Source organism: Pogoniulus pusillus, chromosome 29 (genome assembly GCF_015220805.1).
Source record: "Pogoniulus pusillus isolate bPogPus1 chromosome 29, bPogPus1.pri, whole genome shotgun sequence".
In the NCBI taxonomy this organism is placed as follows: Eukaryota; Metazoa; Chordata; class Aves; order Piciformes; family Lybiidae; genus Pogoniulus; species Pogoniulus pusillus.
Window position 1 is genome coordinate 2962548 of NC_087292.1, and position 19674 is coordinate 2982221.

The 19674-nt window shown below is 56.4% G+C and overlaps 1 protein-coding gene across 2 annotated transcripts in view; it reads right to left on the reverse strand.

Annotated features, from left to right (window-relative positions):
• The window catches only part of ZNF341 (zinc finger protein 341), a 35063-nt gene that overhangs the window by 9115 nt on the left and 6274 nt on the right, over positions 1-19674 (reverse strand). Inside the window, exons 2-10 of one of the 2 annotated variants that reach the window (XM_064167736.1) lie at positions 17487-17597; positions 15113-15300; positions 12764-12916; positions 10772-11011; positions 9067-9262; positions 6244-6328; positions 4984-5174; positions 3644-3840; positions 1948-2156 (exon numbers count right to left, since the gene is read on the reverse strand). In XM_064167736.1, coding sequence (XP_064023806.1) covers positions 1948-2156; positions 3644-3840; positions 4984-5174; positions 6244-6328; positions 9067-9262; positions 10772-11011; positions 12764-12916; positions 15113-15300; positions 17487-17597 — 1570 coding nt within the window. The remainder of the gene's footprint in view (positions 1-1947; positions 2157-3643; positions 3841-4983; positions 5175-6243; positions 6329-9066; positions 9263-10771; positions 11012-12763; positions 12917-15112; positions 15301-17486; positions 17598-19674) is intronic. The other variant, XM_064167735.1, reaches the window with a different exon arrangement.

Consider the following 19674-nt stretch of genomic DNA (forward strand, 5'->3'; position numbering starts at 1 on the left):
CCAGCAAGCCCCACACCATGGGCAGCACTGCCCAGATCATTCACCAGTCACCTCCCAGGATGATTTCTGACAGGCTCAGGTTGGTACAGACAATGCCACCACCACCCAGGTGCTCCCAAACCTCAGCAACCCACAGAGCCAGGTCACACTTACTGCATCCTGCACGAGGGGGAGATGCTGCAAAACTGCCTGAAGAAGCCTTTAAATTGCTCCTGCTCTTTCCACACAGACTCCCATGGAAGCACTCAGGCCTCAGCATGTATTCATAGAAGCACAGAATCATTTTGGCTGCAAAAAACCTCTAAGATCATCCAGCCCAACCATTTTCTAACTCCAGCAAGGCTGGTGCTAAACCAAGGCCCTCAGCACCACAGCTCTGCCTCTTTGAAACACCTCCAGGGATGGGGATTCAGCCACCTCCCTGGGCAGCCTGTGCCAGGCTTTGAGGACATTTCCTCTTGTCCTGCCACTTGTTACTGGGAAGAAGAGACTAGGCCCACCTGGCTCTAACCTTTCAGAGAGTTGTGGAGAGTCAAAAGGTCTCCCTCAGCCTCCTCTTCTCCAGGCTGAACAACTCCAGTTCCCTCACCTGCTTCTCTCTAGATCCTTCACCAGCTTTCTTCTCTTCCTCTGGACCTGCTCCAGCACCTCAATATCTCTCTTGTAGCAAGGGCAAAAGTGTCTTCTCATGCAGACAAGCCCTAAGTAATGACTTCACCTTACTTGGAACACCTCCTTCCATCTTCCCTGCGCAGAGACAGCAGTTCCCAGTGAAGGAGCTGGCAGCAGGATCACAGTGTAAGAGCAGTCACCCACGGCTCAGGACAGCCCAGTTTCCACCTGGGCTCTGCAGCATCTAACAAAGCTTTAACTCATGCCACCACCTGGGCCCTGTTCTCACACATCCTGGCAGTATTTCTGCTGGAGACCCCTGCCAAAGCTGACTGCTGAAGGGCAATGGGGAGAGCAGTGAGCACAGAGGCACCCACGCCAGCCAGCTGCTGTGACACCCCACTCCTCCTCAGACATAAGCAGGGCTCTGATCTCAAGGAGCCTCACTAGCAAGATGCAGGATGCAGTTCCACCACACCAGAAAGTCATGCTCCATGAAGCTCCTGGGTGACCTCACTGTCTTCTGGGCTTCCTACTGCTCCTTCAGTCTCTACTCCTCCTTCAGCCTCTATGGGCATTTCAAAAGCTGCAGAAGCTCTTTGTAGAACCTCTCACCTACTTCACTTCCCTCTTCACCTACTCCACTCCCTTCCCTCTACACTTGTGAAAAGGCTTTCTCAGGCAAACCTTTTCACAGCAAAGGGGCAGAAGAGATTTTTTGGGCACAACTTCTCCCATTCCTCACAAAAAACAGCCTGGGAATGGAGCTCTCCTGGCTCTCTGCCCCACCCCAGGGCAGCTTCAGCTGTGCCCATCTCACTCTTGCCTGGTGCTAAGAGGACTTGCAGCGATGAGACCTTCCCATGTAGCTGATGCTAACTTTTCCCTGGCTTTCCAAAAGGCTCCTTGCATTCCAAGTGCTTGGCCCCAGCAGCTTGGCAGAGGGGCTTCCATTTTCCACCTGGGTGATCAAAAGAGCTGCAGGCACTCACAGAATCACAGAAACATTCAAGTTGGCAAAGCCCCTCAGGACCACCAAGTCCAACCAATACCCCTACTCTACAAGGTGCACCCTAAACCATATCCCTGAGCACCACACCCAAACGACCTTTAAACACAGCCAGGGTTGGTGACTCCAGCACCTCCCTGGGCAGTTCATTCCAGTGCCTGACCACTCCTGCTAGGACCATTTCTTTTCTGATATCTAGTTTAAACCACCCCAGTGACAGCTTGGAACATAACATGCAGCCCCCTTTGAGGTCCCCACTGCTCAGCCAAACACACTCTGCACCCACTCACTCCTACAAGCCCTGTGAGCAGCCATTGCTACTGTACTTGTACACAGCCACGTCCTTCTTGGGGCTGTGCTGAGGCAGCAGGCTGTGGGAGTACTGGTGGACACCCAGCTCGTAGAGGGAGGGGAAGTCCTTGCTGCAGAGGTGGCAGCGATAGCTCAGCTCCTCCTGGTGGCTCTTGATGTGCTCCAGGAAGGACTCCAGCTTCTGGAAGGTCTGAGCACAGGTCTTCACCACACATTTGTACACCTGGGAGATGAAAGAAGAGCAACTGGAGTGGCACACCATGGAAACAGGGAAAATCCCTTGCCAACAGAGAGTGGCCTTCTGTTTTGGGCATCCACCAAAAAGGGATCACTGCCCCTTGAGCCACTGTGCTGGGACACAGCTGATGTTAGCAACAAAGCAGCACTGTGCTTCCCAGAGCATCTCATCATGCCAACAGCCATGGCAGAGCTCAGTGGTGAAACCCTGCCCTGCACCACAGCCATGGCAGAGCTCAGTCAGGGCTCAGTGGTGAAGCCCTGCCCTGTACCACAGCCATGGCAGAGCTCAGTCAGGGCTCAGTGGTGAAGCCCTGCCCTGTACCACAGCCATGGCAGAGCTCAGTCAGGGCTCAGTGGTGAAGCCCTACCCTGCACCACAGCCATGGCAGAGCTTACTCAGGGCTCAGTGGTGAAGCCCTGCCCTGCACCACAGACATGGCAGAGCTCAGTCAGGGCTCAGTGAAGCCTTGCCCTGTACCACAGCCATGGCAGAGCTCAGTCAGGGCTCAGTGGTGAAGCCCTGCCCTGCACCACAGCCATGGCAGAGCTCAGTCAGGGCTCAGTGGTGAAGCCCTGCCCTGCACCACAGCCATGGCAGAGCTCAGTCAGGGCTCAAAGAAGCCTTGCCCTGTACCACAGCCATGGCAGAGCTCAGTCAGGGCTCAGTGGTGAAGCCCTGCCCTGCACCACAGCCATGGCAGAGCTCAGTCAGGGCTCAGTGGTGAAGCCCTGCCCTGCACCACAGCCATGGCAGAGCTCAGTCAGGGCTCAAAGAAGCCTTGCCCTGTACCACAGCCATGGCAGAGCTCAGTCAGGGCTCAGTGGTGAAGCCCTGCCCTGCACCACAGCCATGGCAGAGCTCAGTCAGGGCTCAGTGGTGAAGCCCTGCCCTGCACCACAGCCATGGCAGAGCTCAGTCAGGGCTCAGTTAAGCCTTGCCCTGCACTACAGCAAGACACAAGGTGGTGGTAAAACATCCCCTCCCTCTGCTGCCCTCCTCCCAGGAAAGGTCTATCAAGTGCAGTGCTGAACACCTCAGCACCGACAAGTGGCTGACAGCTCCAGGGGAAGACAGTGGCAGAACCTGCCAGGACCTGCACACACAGATGGTGAGGACACTCCCTAAGACAGCCAAGGGGGATAAAACCTGAAACCACTCGAGTGGGTGAGAGCACAACATCCCAGCAGTGACTGTCCCACGACCTGAGAGCTGCCACCAACACTGCAAACTTCCAGCTTTGCCTCTTTGCTTCTTCTCAAGCCACCCAAACCTGCCCAGCTGACTCCTCACTCAGCAGGGTGGCAGCAGCAGAGCTTTTCAAAGCCACACAGAGCACACAGCTGCAACTCAGCCAAGCAGAGAGCTGAGCTGCACTGGAAGCACTGGCAGCTGTGCAGAAAACAGACCCTGCAGCCAGTGCACTGCATGAAGCCCATCCCAAGCTTGTCATCACCACCCTCTGCCCCTACCTGCTCGTTCTTGTGCTGTGTCATGTGTGATTTGAGCTGGAAATAGGTGTTGAATTTACTGGGGCAGAACTGGCACTGGTAAGAGCTATCAATCAGGACAACCTGCTTGGTTTCCAGTTTGCCTGCCTCACTCTCTTCCAAGGGGCTCAAGTCCTGAGGTGGTGGTGCTGGGTTCCTCGAGGGCTGCTGAGTCAAATCTGGAGAAGGGGAGAGAGAAAGCCACAACCTGCCATGAGATAGCTCTGAGAGCTGCTCTGCAAGCACCATGCTGCTGAGGCACAGCAGGCCTGGCTCTAGCTCCAGGCTCTTCCTTCCTTTCAAAGTCAGACTCTTTACAGGAGACAGATCTCACTAACAGGGTAGTTTTACACCTGGCTGCAGATCCTTAAGGGCTCCAGCTACTCCAGCTGCTGTTCCTCAACCCATTCTCTCTTTCAGGGACATAACTGTGCTCTGTGGAGCAGAACAGGCCTCCACCAGGGAACCACAACCACAGCTGCTCCCAACTCTGGCAGGCCACAAGAGGTAAGATCCAACCAGCAGCTCACAGTCCACGATGCCTGCAGAGAGCAGCTCCAGTGGGGCTTTGTCCCAGATGTGACATTGTCACTGCATTCCCTCCCCTCCTACCAGGCCCAAGGCCAGCAGCAGAAAGGCTACCCAGAAGCTCTGCTCTGCCTCACACTGCAAAGAAGCCACAGCACTGCACTGAACCACCACTGGACCTGTCTGTGTGGTTCAAGCAGTGCCAAAGCTGTACCTGCAGGGCATGAGACCACACAGTCATAGAATCATAGCATCAGCCAGGTTGGCAGAGAGCTCCAAGCTCATCCAGCACAACCTAGCAGCCAGCCCTGCCCAACCAACCACACCATGACACTAAGTGCCCCAGCCAGGATTGGCTGCAACACCTCCAGCCACAGAGACTCCACCACCTTCCTGGGCAGCCCATTCCAATGAGCCTCTGTCCCCTTCTTCTGGTGCTGGCTGCCTGGCAGCAGAGCCCAACCCCACCTGGCTACAGCCTCCCTGCAGGCAGCTGCAGGCAGCAATGAGCTCTGCCCTGAGCCTCCTCTGCTGCAGGCTGCACCCCCCCAGCTCCCTCAGCCTCTCCTCACAGGGCTGTGCTCCAGAGATGGAGGAGGACACCTCAGCCTGCCAGCTGGAGTGGAGCAAACACGACTCAGGTCTCTGAAGTGTGCTGCTGAAGCCCACAGGAGGCTTGCAGACAGCACACACAGCTCCTGTCCCCCCTGCTTCCCTAGCTGGAGGCTCAAGGACGAGCAGACTCTGCCCACCAATGCTGAGCCCCATGAACATGCTACCCCCATGCAGCAAACCTGTGTTCTCCTCATCCTCTGGCTGGTTGGGATTCAAGGCCATGACCTGCACGGTGATGGAGTTGCGGGAGATGGTGCAGCCCAGGCCTGGAGGCCACACTTTGTGTGTCTGCATGTGCTTCTTCACGTTGGACTTCTGGGCAAAGGCTCTGCCACACACGATGCACTGGAAGGGCTTCTCACCTGTGTGACTGCAGGGGAGGGGAGGAGGGAGGGGAAGGGAGAGGAGAGGAGAGGAGAGGAGAGGAGAGGAGAGGAGAGGAGAGGAGAGGAGAGGAGAGGAGAGGAGAGGAGAGGAGAGGAGAGGAGAGGAGAGGAGAGGAGAGGAGAGGAGAGGAGAGGAGAGGAGAGGAGAGGAGAGGAGAGGAGAGGAGAGGAGAGGAGAGGAGAGGAGAGGAGAGGAGAGGAGAGGAGAGGAGAGGAGAGGAGAGGAGAGGAGAGGAGAGGAGAGGAGAGGAGAGGAGAGGAGAGGAGAGGAGAGGAGAGGAGAGGAGAGGAGAGGAGAGGAGAGGAGAGGAGAGGAGAGGAGAGGAGCGGGGGAGAGGAGAGGGGAAGGGAGAGGGGAAGGGAGAGAGAAGAGAGGAGAGGGGAGGGGGAGGGAGGGGAGGGGAGGGAAAAGGTGAAGGGAGAGGAGAGAAGAGGGGAGGGGAGAGGAGTAGGGAGGGAGGGGAGAGGAGTAGGGAGGGAAGGGAGGGGAAAGGAGTGGGAAGGGAAAGGAGAGGAGAGGGGAAGGGAGAGGAGAGGGGAAGGGAGAGGAGAGGGGAAGGGAGAGGAGAGGGGAAAGGAGAGGAGAGGGGAAAGGAGAGGAGAGGGGAAAGGAGAGGAGAGGGGAAAGGAGAGGAGAGGGGAAGAGAGGGGAGAGGGGAAGGGAGAGGAGAGGGGAAAGGAGAGGAGAGGGGAAGGGAGAGGAGAGGGGAAGAGAGGGGAGAGGGGAAGGGAGGGGAGAGGGGAAGGGAGGGGAGAGGGGAAGGGAGGGGAGATGATGCTGCAGCAGTGATCAGGTGGCAACAGGTTTGATTTTCAGCCTCAGCAGTGAGGAAAACAAGCCTGCAGCCCCAGCCCATAATCAGCAAGATCATATGCACAATGCAGCCTTCAGTGCAGCCAGTGAAGAGAAGGTGCCCTGCAGTGAAGGGCAGGAAAGGTCTCCTCCCAGTGCAAGGGATGAGGGCTCACAGCCTCAGGGTCTCCTGGGCTGTGCAGAGTCCCTCAGTGGAGCTGTGCCCACCTCCACCCCAGCCACTCTGCCACGTCTGTTACCTTCTGATGTGCTGCTGCAGGTCAAAGTTCTTGGTGAAGGCCTTATCACAGTAGGTGCATTTCAGCTTGGGGGACTTGGGTTTGCCTGGAAGAGCAAGAGCACAGCCAGGAATGGCACCATGCAGCACAGCCCTGTTCCCCTGCACCACAGGGCCCTCACCCCAAGACACCAAGGAGCAACAAGAAATGGCTTCTGAAAGGGTAAGATCTGCCTGGCCAGACAGAGGAGAGGTTATGAGCACAAACTTGTTTAACATGGGCTGAGCCAACTCTAGAGGTACTGAGGAGAGCAGCAGTGGAGGGGGCAGGGCATCTCCTTCAGGCACTAACACCTCTCCAGGGACCCCTCCAGCTGCACTGCAAAGAACCTGCTTTACAGGCATGTCTGGCATTGGGAAAGGACACAGGATGAGTGAGAGGAAGGGCCCTTTTTCTGCCTCATATCCTTCATAGAATCAACCAGGTTGGAAGAGACCTCCCAGATCACCCAGTCCAACCTAACACCCAGCCCTAGCCAGTCACCTAGACCATGGCACTAAATGCCTCATCCAGGCTTTGCTTGCTCCTGAGTGGTCCTCCCAGCCAGAAGATCAGTCAGTCACACCTTCTGTCTGCTGGGATGGGATACAAAGCCATCAGCTGCTCCAGGAACCTCTGGCCTAGAGCTGCAACCTGCATGGTCACTGACACCTCAGCAAACAAGGTGAACCCCTGCAAGGCTGTAACTGCAGAGGCCCAGCCTGACCAGGGAGGAAGGCCACGTGGCTGGCTTGTGGAATCAGAATTGTCAGGCCTGGAAGGGACCTCAAGGATCATCCTGTTCCAACCCCACTGCCATGGGCAGGGACACCTCACTCTAGATCAGGTTGCTCAGAGCCACATCCAGCCTGGCCTTAAAAACCTCCCAGGATGAGACTTCCTGGGCAAAACATTCCAGGCTCTCACCACCCTCATGCTGAAGAACTTCTTCCTAACATCCAATCTGAATCTACCCCTTCCAGTTTTGCTCCATTGCCCCCAGTCCTATCACTGACAGCCTAAAAGTTCCTCCCCAGCTTTCCTGTAAGCCCCCTTCAGATACTGGAAGGCCAACCCTGGCACCCAGGGAGTGCTTGCATCATAGCAGCACTCCTCCATCCTGAAATGGGGCACATCCCTGTCCCACCTCAGGCTGGGTAGTCTTCCTTAGCTTAAACCAGACCCAGCTGGAACCCTTTACTTTGAAGGACCTCCCCATCTCATGGGTGATGCACTGAGCTGCAGGGACTCAGCAGTGGCTCAGTGCCACTCCTTTCACATGCATTCAGAGGAGACAGAGAAGCACTCCTGACAGCTCCATGAGGGCATCATGTTCCTCTGCAGAGCTGCACACACACAGCCAGTGCACTCAGAGGGGACACAGGAGCAGCTCCATGAGGGCATCATGTTCCTCTGCAGAGCTGCACACACACAGCCAGTGCACTCAGAGGGGACACAGGAGCAGCCCCATGAGGGCATCATGTTCCCTGCAGAGCTGCACACACAGCCAGTGCACTCAGAGGGGACACAGGAGCAGCCCCATGAGGGCATCATGTTCCCAGCAGAGCTGTGCACACAGCCAGTGCACTCAGAGGGACACAGGAGCAGCTCCATGAGGGCATCATGTTCCCAGCAGAGCTGCACACACAGCCAGTGCACTCAGAGGGGACACAGGAGCAGCTCCATGAGGGCATCATGTTCCCAGCAGAGCTGCACACACAGCCAGTGCACTCAGAGGGACACAGGAGCAGCTCCTGACAGCTCCATGAGGGCATCATGTTCCCAGCAGAGCTGTGCACACAGCCAGTGCACTCAGAGGGACATAGGAGCAGCTCCATGAGGGCATCATGTTCCCAGCAGAGCTGCACACACAGCCAGTGCACTCAGAGGGACACAGGAGCAGCTCCATGAGGGCATCATGTTCCCAGCAGAGCTGTGCACACAGCCAGTGCACTCAGAGGGACACAGGAGCAGCTCCATGAGGGCATCATGTTCCCAGCAGAGCTGCACACACAGCCAGTGCACTCAGAGGGACACAGGAGCAGCTCCATGAGGGCATCATGTTCCTCTGCAGAGCTGCACACACAGCCAGTGCACTCAGAGGGACACAGGAGCAGCTCTATGAGGGCATCATGTTCCCAGCAGAGCTGCACACACAGCCAGTGCACTCAGAGGGGACACAGGAGCAGCTCCATGAGGGCATCATGTTCCTCTGCAGAGCTGCACACACAGCCAGTGCACTCAGAGGGACACAGGAGCAGCTCCTGTCAGCTCCACGAGGGCATCATGTTCCCTGCAGAGCTGCACACACAGCCAGTGCACTCAGAGGGACACAGGAGCAGCTCCTGTCAGCTCCACGAGGGCATCATGTTCCCTGCAGAGCTGCACACACAGCCAGTGCACTCAGAGGGACACAGGAGCAGCTCCATGAGGGCATCATGTTCCCAGCAGAGCTGTGCACACAGCCAGTGCCACCCCTCGGGGTCTGCAGAGGGCATGGCTTAGAAGGCAGTGCAGCTCTGCAGGGAACATGATGCCCTCATGGAGCTGCTCCTGTGTCCCTCTGAGTGCACTGGCTGTGTGCGCAGCTCTGCAGAGGAACATGATGCCCTCATGGACCTGTCAGGAGTGCTTCTCTGTCCCCTCTGAGTGCATGTGAAAGGAGTGGCACTGAGCCACTGCATGGGCAAGCCTGTGCTGAGTCTCTGCAGCTCAGTGCATCACCCATGAGGTGGGGAGGTCCCTCAAAGCTGGGTCTGGTTTAAGCCAAGGAAGACCACCCTGTGCAGTAGTAGGGGCACTCACCTTCCTGCAGCCCGCTCTCCGCTTTGCAGCGCCGGCTCTTGGCAGCGGAGGTGGCATCGAAGCCGCCCCCAGCGCCCCCTGCTGCACGGCTCAGAGGGGTGGCAGAGGCAGCACTCTCCGACTTGAAGCCCTGCTTGCCAGGGCTGTACACGGGGGGAGAAGGGTACACAGGGCTCTCCACGCACTGGCTCGGGACCTGCAAGAGGGAAGCTGGTCAGTGGCAGCAGCTTGGCCACACTCTGCCCTCATCTCCGTGCCCAGCACCACTGCCCACCCCAGACCAGCAGCCTGGCTGTTTTCTGCCTCCTGCCACACTGGATCAGAGAATTGTTTGGGTTGGCAAAGCCTTCTGAGATCTTCAAGCTCCAACCTTCAACCCAACCCCACCATGGCTACCAAACCACCTCCCCGAGTGCCATGGACACACCTTTCTTCAACACCTCCAGGGATGGGGACTCCATCACCATCCTGGGCAGCCTGTGCCAATCCCTGACCACTCTTGCAGCAAAGAAATTTGTCCTCTTCTCCAACCCAAACCTGTCCTGGCACAATTTGAAGCCATTTCCTCTCCTTCTATCATCTGGTACCAACCCCACCTCACTCCAACCTCCTTTCAGGGAGCTGTAGAGAGCAATGAGGTCTCTCCTCAGCCTCCTCTTCTCCACGCTAAACCCCAGGTCCTTCAGCTGCTCCTCCCCAGCCCTGTTCTCCAGACCCTTCCCCACCTTTGTTGCCCTTCTCTGGACACTTTCCAACCCCCCAGTTTCCTTCTTGGAGTACTGGGCCCAAAACTGGATGCAGTACTCATGGTGTGGCCTCACCAGTGTTGAGTATAGGGGAGGACAACCACTGCCCTGGTCTTGCTGGCCACTCTAATCCTGATCCAGGCCAGAATGCTGTGGCCTTTCTTGGCTACCTGGGAACACTGCTGGCCACTCTAATCCTGATCCAGGCCAGAATGCTGTGGCCTTTCTTGGCTACCTGGGAACACTGCTGGCCACTCTAATCCTGATCCAGGCCAGAATGCTGTGGCCTTTCTTGGCTACCTGGGAACACTGCTGGCCACTCTAATCCTGATCCAGGCCAGAATGCTGTGGCCTTTCTTGGCTACCTGGGAACACTGCTGGCCACTCTAAGCCTGATCCAGGCCAGAATGCTGTGGCCTTTCTTGGCTACCTGGGAACACTGCTGGATCATGTTCATAGAGTTGCCTGCCATCATCCCTAGATCCTTTTCTTTCTGGCAGCTTCCACCTGCCCAGCATGAAATTCTCTTGCTGAACATCACAAGCATCCAGCAGCAAGAGGACAGCAAAGAAACACCCTGAAGGAGCCATCTAGTCCCAGGGCTCTCAGTCATCCCTCCTCACAAAGATGCTTCAGGCTGTCAGCATCTTCGGAGCCTCTGCTGGACCCACTCCAGTACTTCCCTGTCTCTTGAACTGAGGAGCCCAGAACTGGACACAATACTCCAGATGTGACCTGACTAAGGCAGAGCAAGAGGAGAAGAACCCCCCCTGACCTGCTGGCCACACTCTTCTTGATGCACCCCAGGATTCCATCCACCCTCTTGACCACAAGGGCAGGTTGCTGGCCGGTCCTAAGCTTGCTTGTCCATCAGCACCGCCAGCTCCTTCTGGCCAGCGCTGCTTTCCCCGCACCTCCCCCGGGCTGCACCTCCCGCTGGCTGCCAGCCGCGGCCGTACCTCCATGGGCGGGTAGGGCTGCATGCCCAGCGCCTGCATCTCCACGGCGCCGCCGGCTGCCAGGGCGGCAGGAGCGCTGTACACTTGCACCACGCCGGCGGCGGCCGCGCTGGGCTGCCCGGGACCCCCCATGCTCGGCGGCGGAGGCGGCGGAGGCTGAGGAGGGGGCGGCGGTGGGGGAGGCGGTGGCGGCGGCGGCTGGGAGAGGTAACCAGCCCCGGGGTGCATACTCAGGCTGCTCTGAAAGCAGGAGAGGAGAGACAGAGAAGGCGCTGAGCGTTGTGCAGGTTTGAGGCTAGCTGGAACAGCTTAAAGAGAAAAACGAGATGGTAGAATCATGGAACCATGGAATCAGGCAGGTTGGAAGAGAGCTCCAAGCTCAGCCAGCCCAACCTAGCACCCAGCCCTGCCCAACCAACCAGACCATGGCACTAAGTGCCCCAGCCAGGCTTGGCTGCAACACCTCCAGGGACGGTGCCTCCACCACCTCCCTGGGCAGCCCATTCCAATGCCAATCACTCTCTCTGCCAGTAACTTCCTCCTAACACCCAGCCTAGACCTGCCCTGGCACAGCTTCAGGCTGTGTCCCCTTCTTCTGTCCCTGGCTGCCTGGCAGCAGAGCCCAACCCCACCTGGCTACAGCCTCCCTGCAGGCAGCTGCAGGCAGCAATGAGCTCTGCCCTGAGCCTCCTCTGCTGCAGGCTGCACCCCCCCAGCTCCCTCAGCCTCTCCTCACAGGGCTGTGCTCCAGGCCCCTCCCCAGCCTTGCTGCCCTTCTCTGGACAGGTAAATATCTGCTTGTATCTTGTGCTAAGCTGTGAACACAAAGCTTCACTCCTTAACTTCCAGCTGGCTGAGTCTAGTCTGGGTGATTTCATCAGAGTTGGGGGGGGCTAAATCCCAAACCACCACCACCCTGCAGCAGCAATGAGCTGGGGTGGGGGAGGATTGTTCCCTCTCACACCTTCCCAAACCCCAGCACTCACCCCAGCACCTACACAAGAGTGCCAATGTCTGGCCACAAGGCTGGAGCAGGCTGTGCTGGCTGCCAGAGGCTCGGTGTAACCTGCCAGTAGATACTGTCCCCTCCAAACCCTAAGCACTGTGCCCAGGGAGGGCAAGGAAAATAAACCCCCACTGCTTTATTTCCTTTGCTTTGAAGTTTCTAATGCTTCTGGTTGCAAAGAACATTTTCAGAGCACGCACTGCACACAGCCAGGTCAGCTCCAAGGAGTGCCCAAGGCAACCAGCCCATGAGGAAGGGGATCCATGGAGCACACTGAGAAGGGCTCATTCTGTGAGGGCTGAGCAGAAGGTTGGAGTGGCCACGTTACAAAGGGCTGAGCATCCAGGAGCACAGACAGCAGAAGAGAGCAGGCCCTGCACCTATCCTGTTCTTTCTAGACTCACAGAACCATTCTGGCTGGAAAAGCCCTCTGAGATCATCCAGTCCAACCATTCTCTAACCTTCCCAAGCCTGGAGCTAAACCATGCTCCTCAGCACCACATCACTGCAAGGATGAGGATTTAACCACCTCCCTGGGGGGGCTGCTCTAGTGTTTGAGAAGCCTTTCAGCAAAGAAGTTTCTTCTAATGTTCAGCTTAACCTCCCCTGGTGCAACTTGTGCCTATTTCCTCTTCTGCTATCACTTATTCCTGGGAAGAAGAGGCTGACATCTACCTCACTTCAACCTTCCTTCAGGGAGCTGGAGGGAGCAATGAGGTCTCTCCTCAGCCTCCTTCCTTTCCTCCAGGCTTAAACATTCTCAGTTCCTTCAGCTGCTCCTCTCCAGACTCTTCCCCAACTTTGTTGCCCTTCCCTGGACATTCTCCAGCTCCTCAATGTCCTTCATACAGCAAGGAGCCCCAAACTGAACCCAGTGCTGAGGATTCAGTGTTGGAGCAGATGTCTTAGAGTCTGATCCACCCAAGAGGCCCCTCCTGCTGCCCAAGCACAGCCCCATGCAGCAAGACTCCCTGCATGCCCCTTACCTGCGCCGGGGGCTGCACGCTGGGCATGGGCTGGTCCAAGGATGTGAAAGCAGACATGGCTGACATCAGCACCTCATCACTCACCAAGATGTTCCCCTGCACCAGGGTCTGGATCAGAGGGGATGGGGGAACAGCAATGTAGGTGGAAATTTGCTGAAGGGATAGAAAAAAGGAAGCACTGCTGAGCAGCACCAGGACAAACAGCAGCAAGGGGACAAAAGACACACCAAAACCCAGTGGCACTGTGACACTGCAGCTTACTGAGCCTCAGACACACAATCACAGCACCATGCAGGCTGGCAAAGCCCCTCAGGAGCACCAAGGCCAACCTAGAACCCTGCTCTACAAGAGTCACCTTCAACCATCTCCCTAAGCACCACATCCAAACCACCCTTAAACACATCCAAGCTGGCTGACTCCACCACCTCCCTGGGCAGCTCATTCCAGTCCCTGACCATTCCCTCTGTGAAAAACCTTTTCCTGATGTCCAACCTAAACCTCCCCAGCCTCAGCTTAAGGCCATTCCCCCTCGTTCTGTCTCCAGCTGCCTGTCAGCAGAGTCCAGCAGCAGCCTCTCCACGATGTCCCTTCAGGTAGCTGCAGACAGCAATGAGCTCTGCCCTCAGCCTCCTCTGGTCCATACTACCCATCCCCAGCTCCCTCAGTCACTCCTCATCAGATTTATTCTCCAGGCCCTTCCCCAGCTTTGTTGCCCTCCTCTGGACCCACTCCAGCACTTCCATATCTCTCTTGTACTGTGGTGCCCAAAACTGAACACAGCACTCGAGGTGTGGCCTCAGCAGAGCCGAGTCCAGGGGCACAATCCCCTCCCTGCTCCTGCTGGCCACAGCATTTCTAATCCCAGACAGGATGCCATTGGCCTCCTTGGCCACCTGGGCACACTGCTGGCTCCTATTCAGCTCCTGTCTGCCACAACTCCCAGATCCCTTTCTGCCAGGCAGCTCTCCAGCCACACTGCCCCAAGCCTGTAGCACTGCTTGGGGTTGTTGTGTCCCAAGTACAGGACCTGGCACTTGGCCTTGTTGAAACTCATCCCATTCATCTTGGCCCATTGGTCTAAGCCTATCCAAGTCTCTCTGAAGAGCCTCTCTACCCTCATTCAGATCAACACCTAACTGGGTGCCATCTGCAAACTCACTGCTGCCACTCTCTGTGCCTGAATCAAGGTTATCAATAAAGATGTTAAACAGAAGTGGTCCCAGCACAGACCCCTGAGGAACACCACTGGTGCCACTGTGCTCTCACAGCCTCTGCTCAGCAGGAGAGCCACAGGAGCTACCTACAGCCAGAAGCTACCTACATGCTGAGGCCATGGTAGTTCCTAGCCCTACCAACAAGGCAACTCCAAAAGTGTTCTCCAGAAAAGGAGGCACAAAATGTGACAGTGGCCTGGGGAAGGTGGCCACTGGCTCCACTTTAAATGAGGAGTTATTGAACAAGATCTGCAGGACAAACTGGCCATGGGCAAGCTCAGGCCTCTCCTGGTTGCTTCCCTCAGGTAGGGAAAGTGGAGAAGTGAGGGAGGTTGCTCTGCCTGCAGATGCTGAACATCTGGCTCATCTCTTCAGACTGAAGTTAGGTTATAGGAAGGGAAGGAGGCTGTCCCATGGTCTGGGTGGGAACACCCCAAGTTTGCAGCCCTGGGCAGCACCATTCACTGGCACTACACTGACCTGAAAGGAACAGTTGGTTTGAAAGCCACCAGGATTGCAGGCACAGTACATGTCACACACAAAGGACCTGCTCCTCAGAAGTCAGTTGGATGGAGTCACTCCAGAGAGGACATTCCCTTAGCACTTAGCACACCACAGCACTTGCAGGAAACCAAAGGAGGGATGAAGCTTCTAGGTATTGCCCTCCTTTTCCGTCCATGAGGTAGACCACAGCCCAAGGGACAGTAAGAACCTCCAGGCTATGCCACCAGCGCTCTTGGGTAGAGCCAAGGTCTGGCTGTGGCACAGACACAACATCAAACCCCTCCTGCCCTGAAAAAAGGGCTGCCAGATGCTCATGCTGGAGGACCTCTTGCCAGGCTGTGCCACTGGGGCTCCTGGCTAGAGCCAAGGTCTGGCTGTGGCACAGACACAAGATGAAATCCCTCCTGCCCTGAAAAAAGGGCTGCCAGATGCTCATGCTGGAGGACCTCTTGCTGCAGGGGACCAGACAGCTTTAACCAGGAGGTGAAAAGCCAACAGGAGCACAAGTGAGCCTCCTAGGACAGATGTCAGTCATGAGGCCCCACTGGATCTGAAAGCATCACCCAGAGGTGCCCCCTGCTCCCACAAGCACAGCGACAGAGCAGCAGAGCCTCTGCCTGCAGCCCGGTACCTGGCGGCTGGCGCCGGGAGCAGGCTGCCCCGCGCTGATGGAGGGGGTGTAGGCGCTGTTGGTGGCCAGGGAGACAGTGGAGAGGGAAGGAGCATTGCCCTGGCACTGCTCTCTCTTGTGGATCATGAAGGCAGGCAGGGAGTTGAACTGCTTCTTGCACTTCCCACAGAGGAACACGTCTTCATCATCTGCAATGAAGGGGACAGGGTCAGTGCTCCAGGCTCTCTTCTGCGTTCCCCAGTGCTGCACCTAACAACCACAGCTGCAGGACAATAGACACCTTCTGGATCTTAGCACCTCAAGGGCATCATCATCATCATCATGAGATATCAGCTGCAAGGGCCAAACTGTCCCTCCTTCCCAGTCCCAAGCACTCCCTAAAGGCAGCTGATGTGACTGAGTCCATCTCAGCCCTGCTCCTACATACAAAAGCTGCTCTATGCCTGGGACAAACTGACTCCTGTTGTCTGTCTTCTCACCCCACAGACATCACCAACCAACCCAGCTCCTGCAGCACCTCTGCTCTCACACAAAACAGCTTCTTCCAAAGCCCCTGCCTTATGCCAGCCAAGGCAGATTTTATGGCTTGGGGTGCCCAAAGGAAGACAACTTGGATCAGGGGACAGAGCTAATCACAGCATGTTAGGGGTTGGAAGGGACCCAGGGAGAGCATCAAGTCCAACACCCCTGCCAGAGCAGGGCAATGCTACCTAACACAGATCACAGAGGAACACATCCAGACAGGCCTGGAAAGGCTCCAGAGAAGGAGACTCCACAACCTTTCTAGGGAGCCTGTTCCAGTGCTCTGGGACCCTTACAGTAAAGAAGTTCCCCCTTGTGTTGAGCTGCAACCTCCTGTGCTGCAATTAACACCCATTGCTCCTTGTCCTACCCCAGGGAGCAGTGAGCAGAGCCTGTCCCCCCCTTCCTGGCAGCCCTCAGATGCTCATAAACATTGATCCAATCCCCTCTCAGTCTTCTCTTCTCCAGACTAAGCAGCCCCAGGGCCCTTAGCCTCTCCTCATCAGCCATGCCCTCCTGTCCCCTCATCATCCTCGTAGCACTCTGCTGAACCCTCTCCAGCAGATCCCTGTCCCTCTTCAACTGGGGAGCCCAAAACTGAACACAGCATTCAAGGTGAGGTCTCAGCAGGGCAGAATAATGGCAGCTTGTGTCTGAAAGCCACCCTGGCACCAGCCTGCTGGGCTTTGGTGCCTCTGCTTGATGTTAGAAGCAGGAAAAGAGACAACCCAGTTACCATGTCCTAGATGAGACCTGCAGCACTGGCAAACCACACCAGCACAGACTATTCTGAGCTCGGCCCAGGCAGACTCCCAAGGCTCTACCTCCTGTCTGAGTCACTGCCTGCAGCAGCACATTTTGGGGGACACAGGCTGCAGCTCCTCCAGGAGATAACTCAGCAAACACCCAGCGAGCCCTAGGCAAGCTCTGTGAGTGCTGATGGGCACAGGAATGCCCAGTTCCATATGCATTGCCACTCAGTGACTGGAGCAGCTGCACATGCCCAGGGGAAAAGGGAGGACTGTTACATGGAGAATGTGACCAGTGGCAAGCAGGAGTGGCAGGAGAGCTGCTGCTGCCCCCCTTCATGTCTTTTTGGGAACACATGCTCATGGTTCATGGATGTCTCCATCTCTGCTTGCTTGGCCACTGCCCCATTCACAGAATGGAAGGGGTTGGAAGGGATCTCCAGAGATCATTGAGCCCAACCCCCCTGCCAAGGAAGGTTAACCTAAAGAAGGTCACAACCAGGACCTTCCAGATGGGTTTGGAATGGCTCCAGAGATGGAGACTCCATCACCTCTCTGGGCAGCCTGTGCCAGGGCTCTGTCACCCTTAAAGAAGTTCTTCCTCACGTTTAGATGGAACTTCTCATGTCCAGCTCTGTGCCCATTATCCTTTGTCCTGTCACTGGGCACCACTGAACAAAGCCTAGTCCCATCCTGCTGACACCCACCCTGCCAGTATTGATCAGCACTGATCAGACCCCCCCTCAGGCTGCTCTATCTCAGACTAAACAGCCCCAACCCTCTCAGTCTTTCCTCCTCAGAGATGTTCCTGTCCCCTCAGTATCTTGGTACCCCTTTGCTGTGCCCTCTCCAGCAAGTCCCTGTCCCTCTTGAACACAAGAGCCCAAAACTGGACCCAGTACTTCAGATGTGGCCTCACCAGGGCAGAGTAGAGAGGGAGTGGAACCTCTCCTGGCCTTCTGGCCACACTCTTCTCGATGCATCCCTTCTGCTCAGGGCTCACAGTGCTCATTGTGCTGCCAGAGTCAGGAGTGCAAGCTGTGGGACGAGACTCGCAGCCCTCCCGGCCCTCCTCTCTCCCTCTCAGCGCTACCAGCACTCACCCATGGCCTGGATGGCACTGGAGGAGTTGACATTCTGAGCAGATGGGTCTGTCACACCTCCCTGACCATCCAGTAGGGACTGCACAGCCAGCACGGTCTGATTGTCCATTCCTGCAAGGAGACACAAGCATGGATGGGTGCCCGGAGCACAGCTGGACAGGGAGCGCTCAGCGCTGGCAGCTCACTCACAAGCCACAGAGAGACACTGCTCACTGGCTGCTGCTGTCTTCTCCCAGAGCCAGGCTCACCTTCTCACCCCCTCCCACACCTCACACCTCATCAGCAGTCACACTGAAGCAAGGCTCACCTGTCCCTCTACATGCTGTGATACAGGAAGGAAAGGGAAGAAGGAGAAGGAAAGCCAAAAGAGGGTTTGGTTTGGGGCATTTGCTGTAGAGGGGAAGGATGCTCACAAGGAGCAGGTATGAATAGAGCTAAGAATCATCAACCCTACAGAATGGCAGGGGTTGGAAGAGACCTCTGAGGTTCATCAAGGCCAAGTCCTCTGCCAAAGCAGGATCACTTAGGGTAGGTCACGCAGGAACACATCCAGATAGGACTTGAATGTCTCCAGAGAAGGAGACTCCACAACCTCTCTGGGCAGCCAAAGAAGTTTCTCCTCATGTTGAGGTGCAACCTCCCAGGTTCCAGTCTGTGTCCATTGCCCCTTGAGCTATTACTGGCTCCTCAGATCCTAACATTCCCTCTCAGCCTCACCTTCACACTACTGAACAGAAGGAGGAGACATGTGGGATGGCACAGACCAGATGTGGTACCACCCTGGGTGGCTGTGCCTGTGTGACACAGCACAGGCAAGCACTGAGCACGGTGAAGACAAAACTCAGCACTGCTCAGGACACCCCTGGAGTGCTGTATCCAGTTCTGGGCTCCTCCATTGCAGAGAGCTGTTGAGGTGCTGGAAGGTGTTTGGAGAAGGGCAGCAAGGCTGGGGAGGGGCCTGGAGCACAGCCCTGTGAGAAGAGGCTGAGGGAGCTGGGGGGGTGCAGCCTGCAGCAGAGGAGGCTCAGGGCAGAGCTCATTGCTGCCTGCAGCTGCCTGCAGGGAGGCTGTAGCCAGGTGGGGTTGGGCTCTGCTCCCAGGCAGCCAGCAGCAGAAGAAGGGGACACAGTCTGAAGCTGTGTCAGGGCAGGTCTAGGCTGGATGTGAGGAGGAAGTTGCTGGCAGAGAGAGTGATTGGCATTGGAATGGGCTGCCCAGGGAGGTGGTGGAGTGGCCGTGGCTGGAGGTGTTGCAGCCAAGCCTGGCTGGGGCACTTAGTGCCATGGTCTGGTTGGTTGGGCAGGGCTGGGTGATAGGTTGGGCTGGCTGAGCTTGGAGCTCTTTTCCCTGGTTGCAGGAGTAGCATGCCCAGATCAGATCAGACACAGGGCTCTGACCTCCAGGATTCAGATCCAGCTTTGAAGAAGGAAATATGAAATGTGGGTGCTCCTGAGAGAGATGCTTTGGCCACCAGCTGCCACCTTGGTTCTGGGACACACAGGAGAGGAAGACTATGGCTCCCTCCACTTCAAAGCTGTGCTCCTCCACAGGCTCCTCTCCTGCAAGAGCTGCCAGCTGCTCTCTTTTGTTTCCAGACATAGAATCATTTAATTCCAGGTTTTTAAAAATCAGTTTAGAATTCTACATAGTTCTGGATTACAGAAACTGGAAAAGACCTTTAAAGTCAAGTCCAACCATTAACCCTACACTACCAAGTGCTGAGGAGAAACTTCTTTGCTGTGAGGATGCTGAAGCCCTGGAGTAGGCTGCTCAGAGGGGTTGTGGAGTCTCCTTCTCTGGGGACTTCCAAGACCCAGTGGATGTGTTCCTGTGTGACCCTGCTTTGGCAGGGAGGTTGGGCTGGATGATCTTTAGAGGTCCCTTCCAACCCCTACCATTCTATGAAGTGCACTGCTACACCATGTCAGAGAATCATAGAATCATAGAATCAAGCAGGTTGGAAGAGACCTCCAAGATCATCCAGTCCAACCTAGCACCCAGCCCTATCCAATCAACAAGACCATGGCACTAAGTGCCTCATCCAGTTTCTTCTTGAACACCTCCAGGGACGGTGCCTCCACCACCTCCCTGGGCAGCCCATTCCAATGCCAATCACTCTCTGACAATAACTTCCCCCTAACATCCACCCTAGACCTACCCTGGCACAACTTGAGACTCTGTCCTCTTG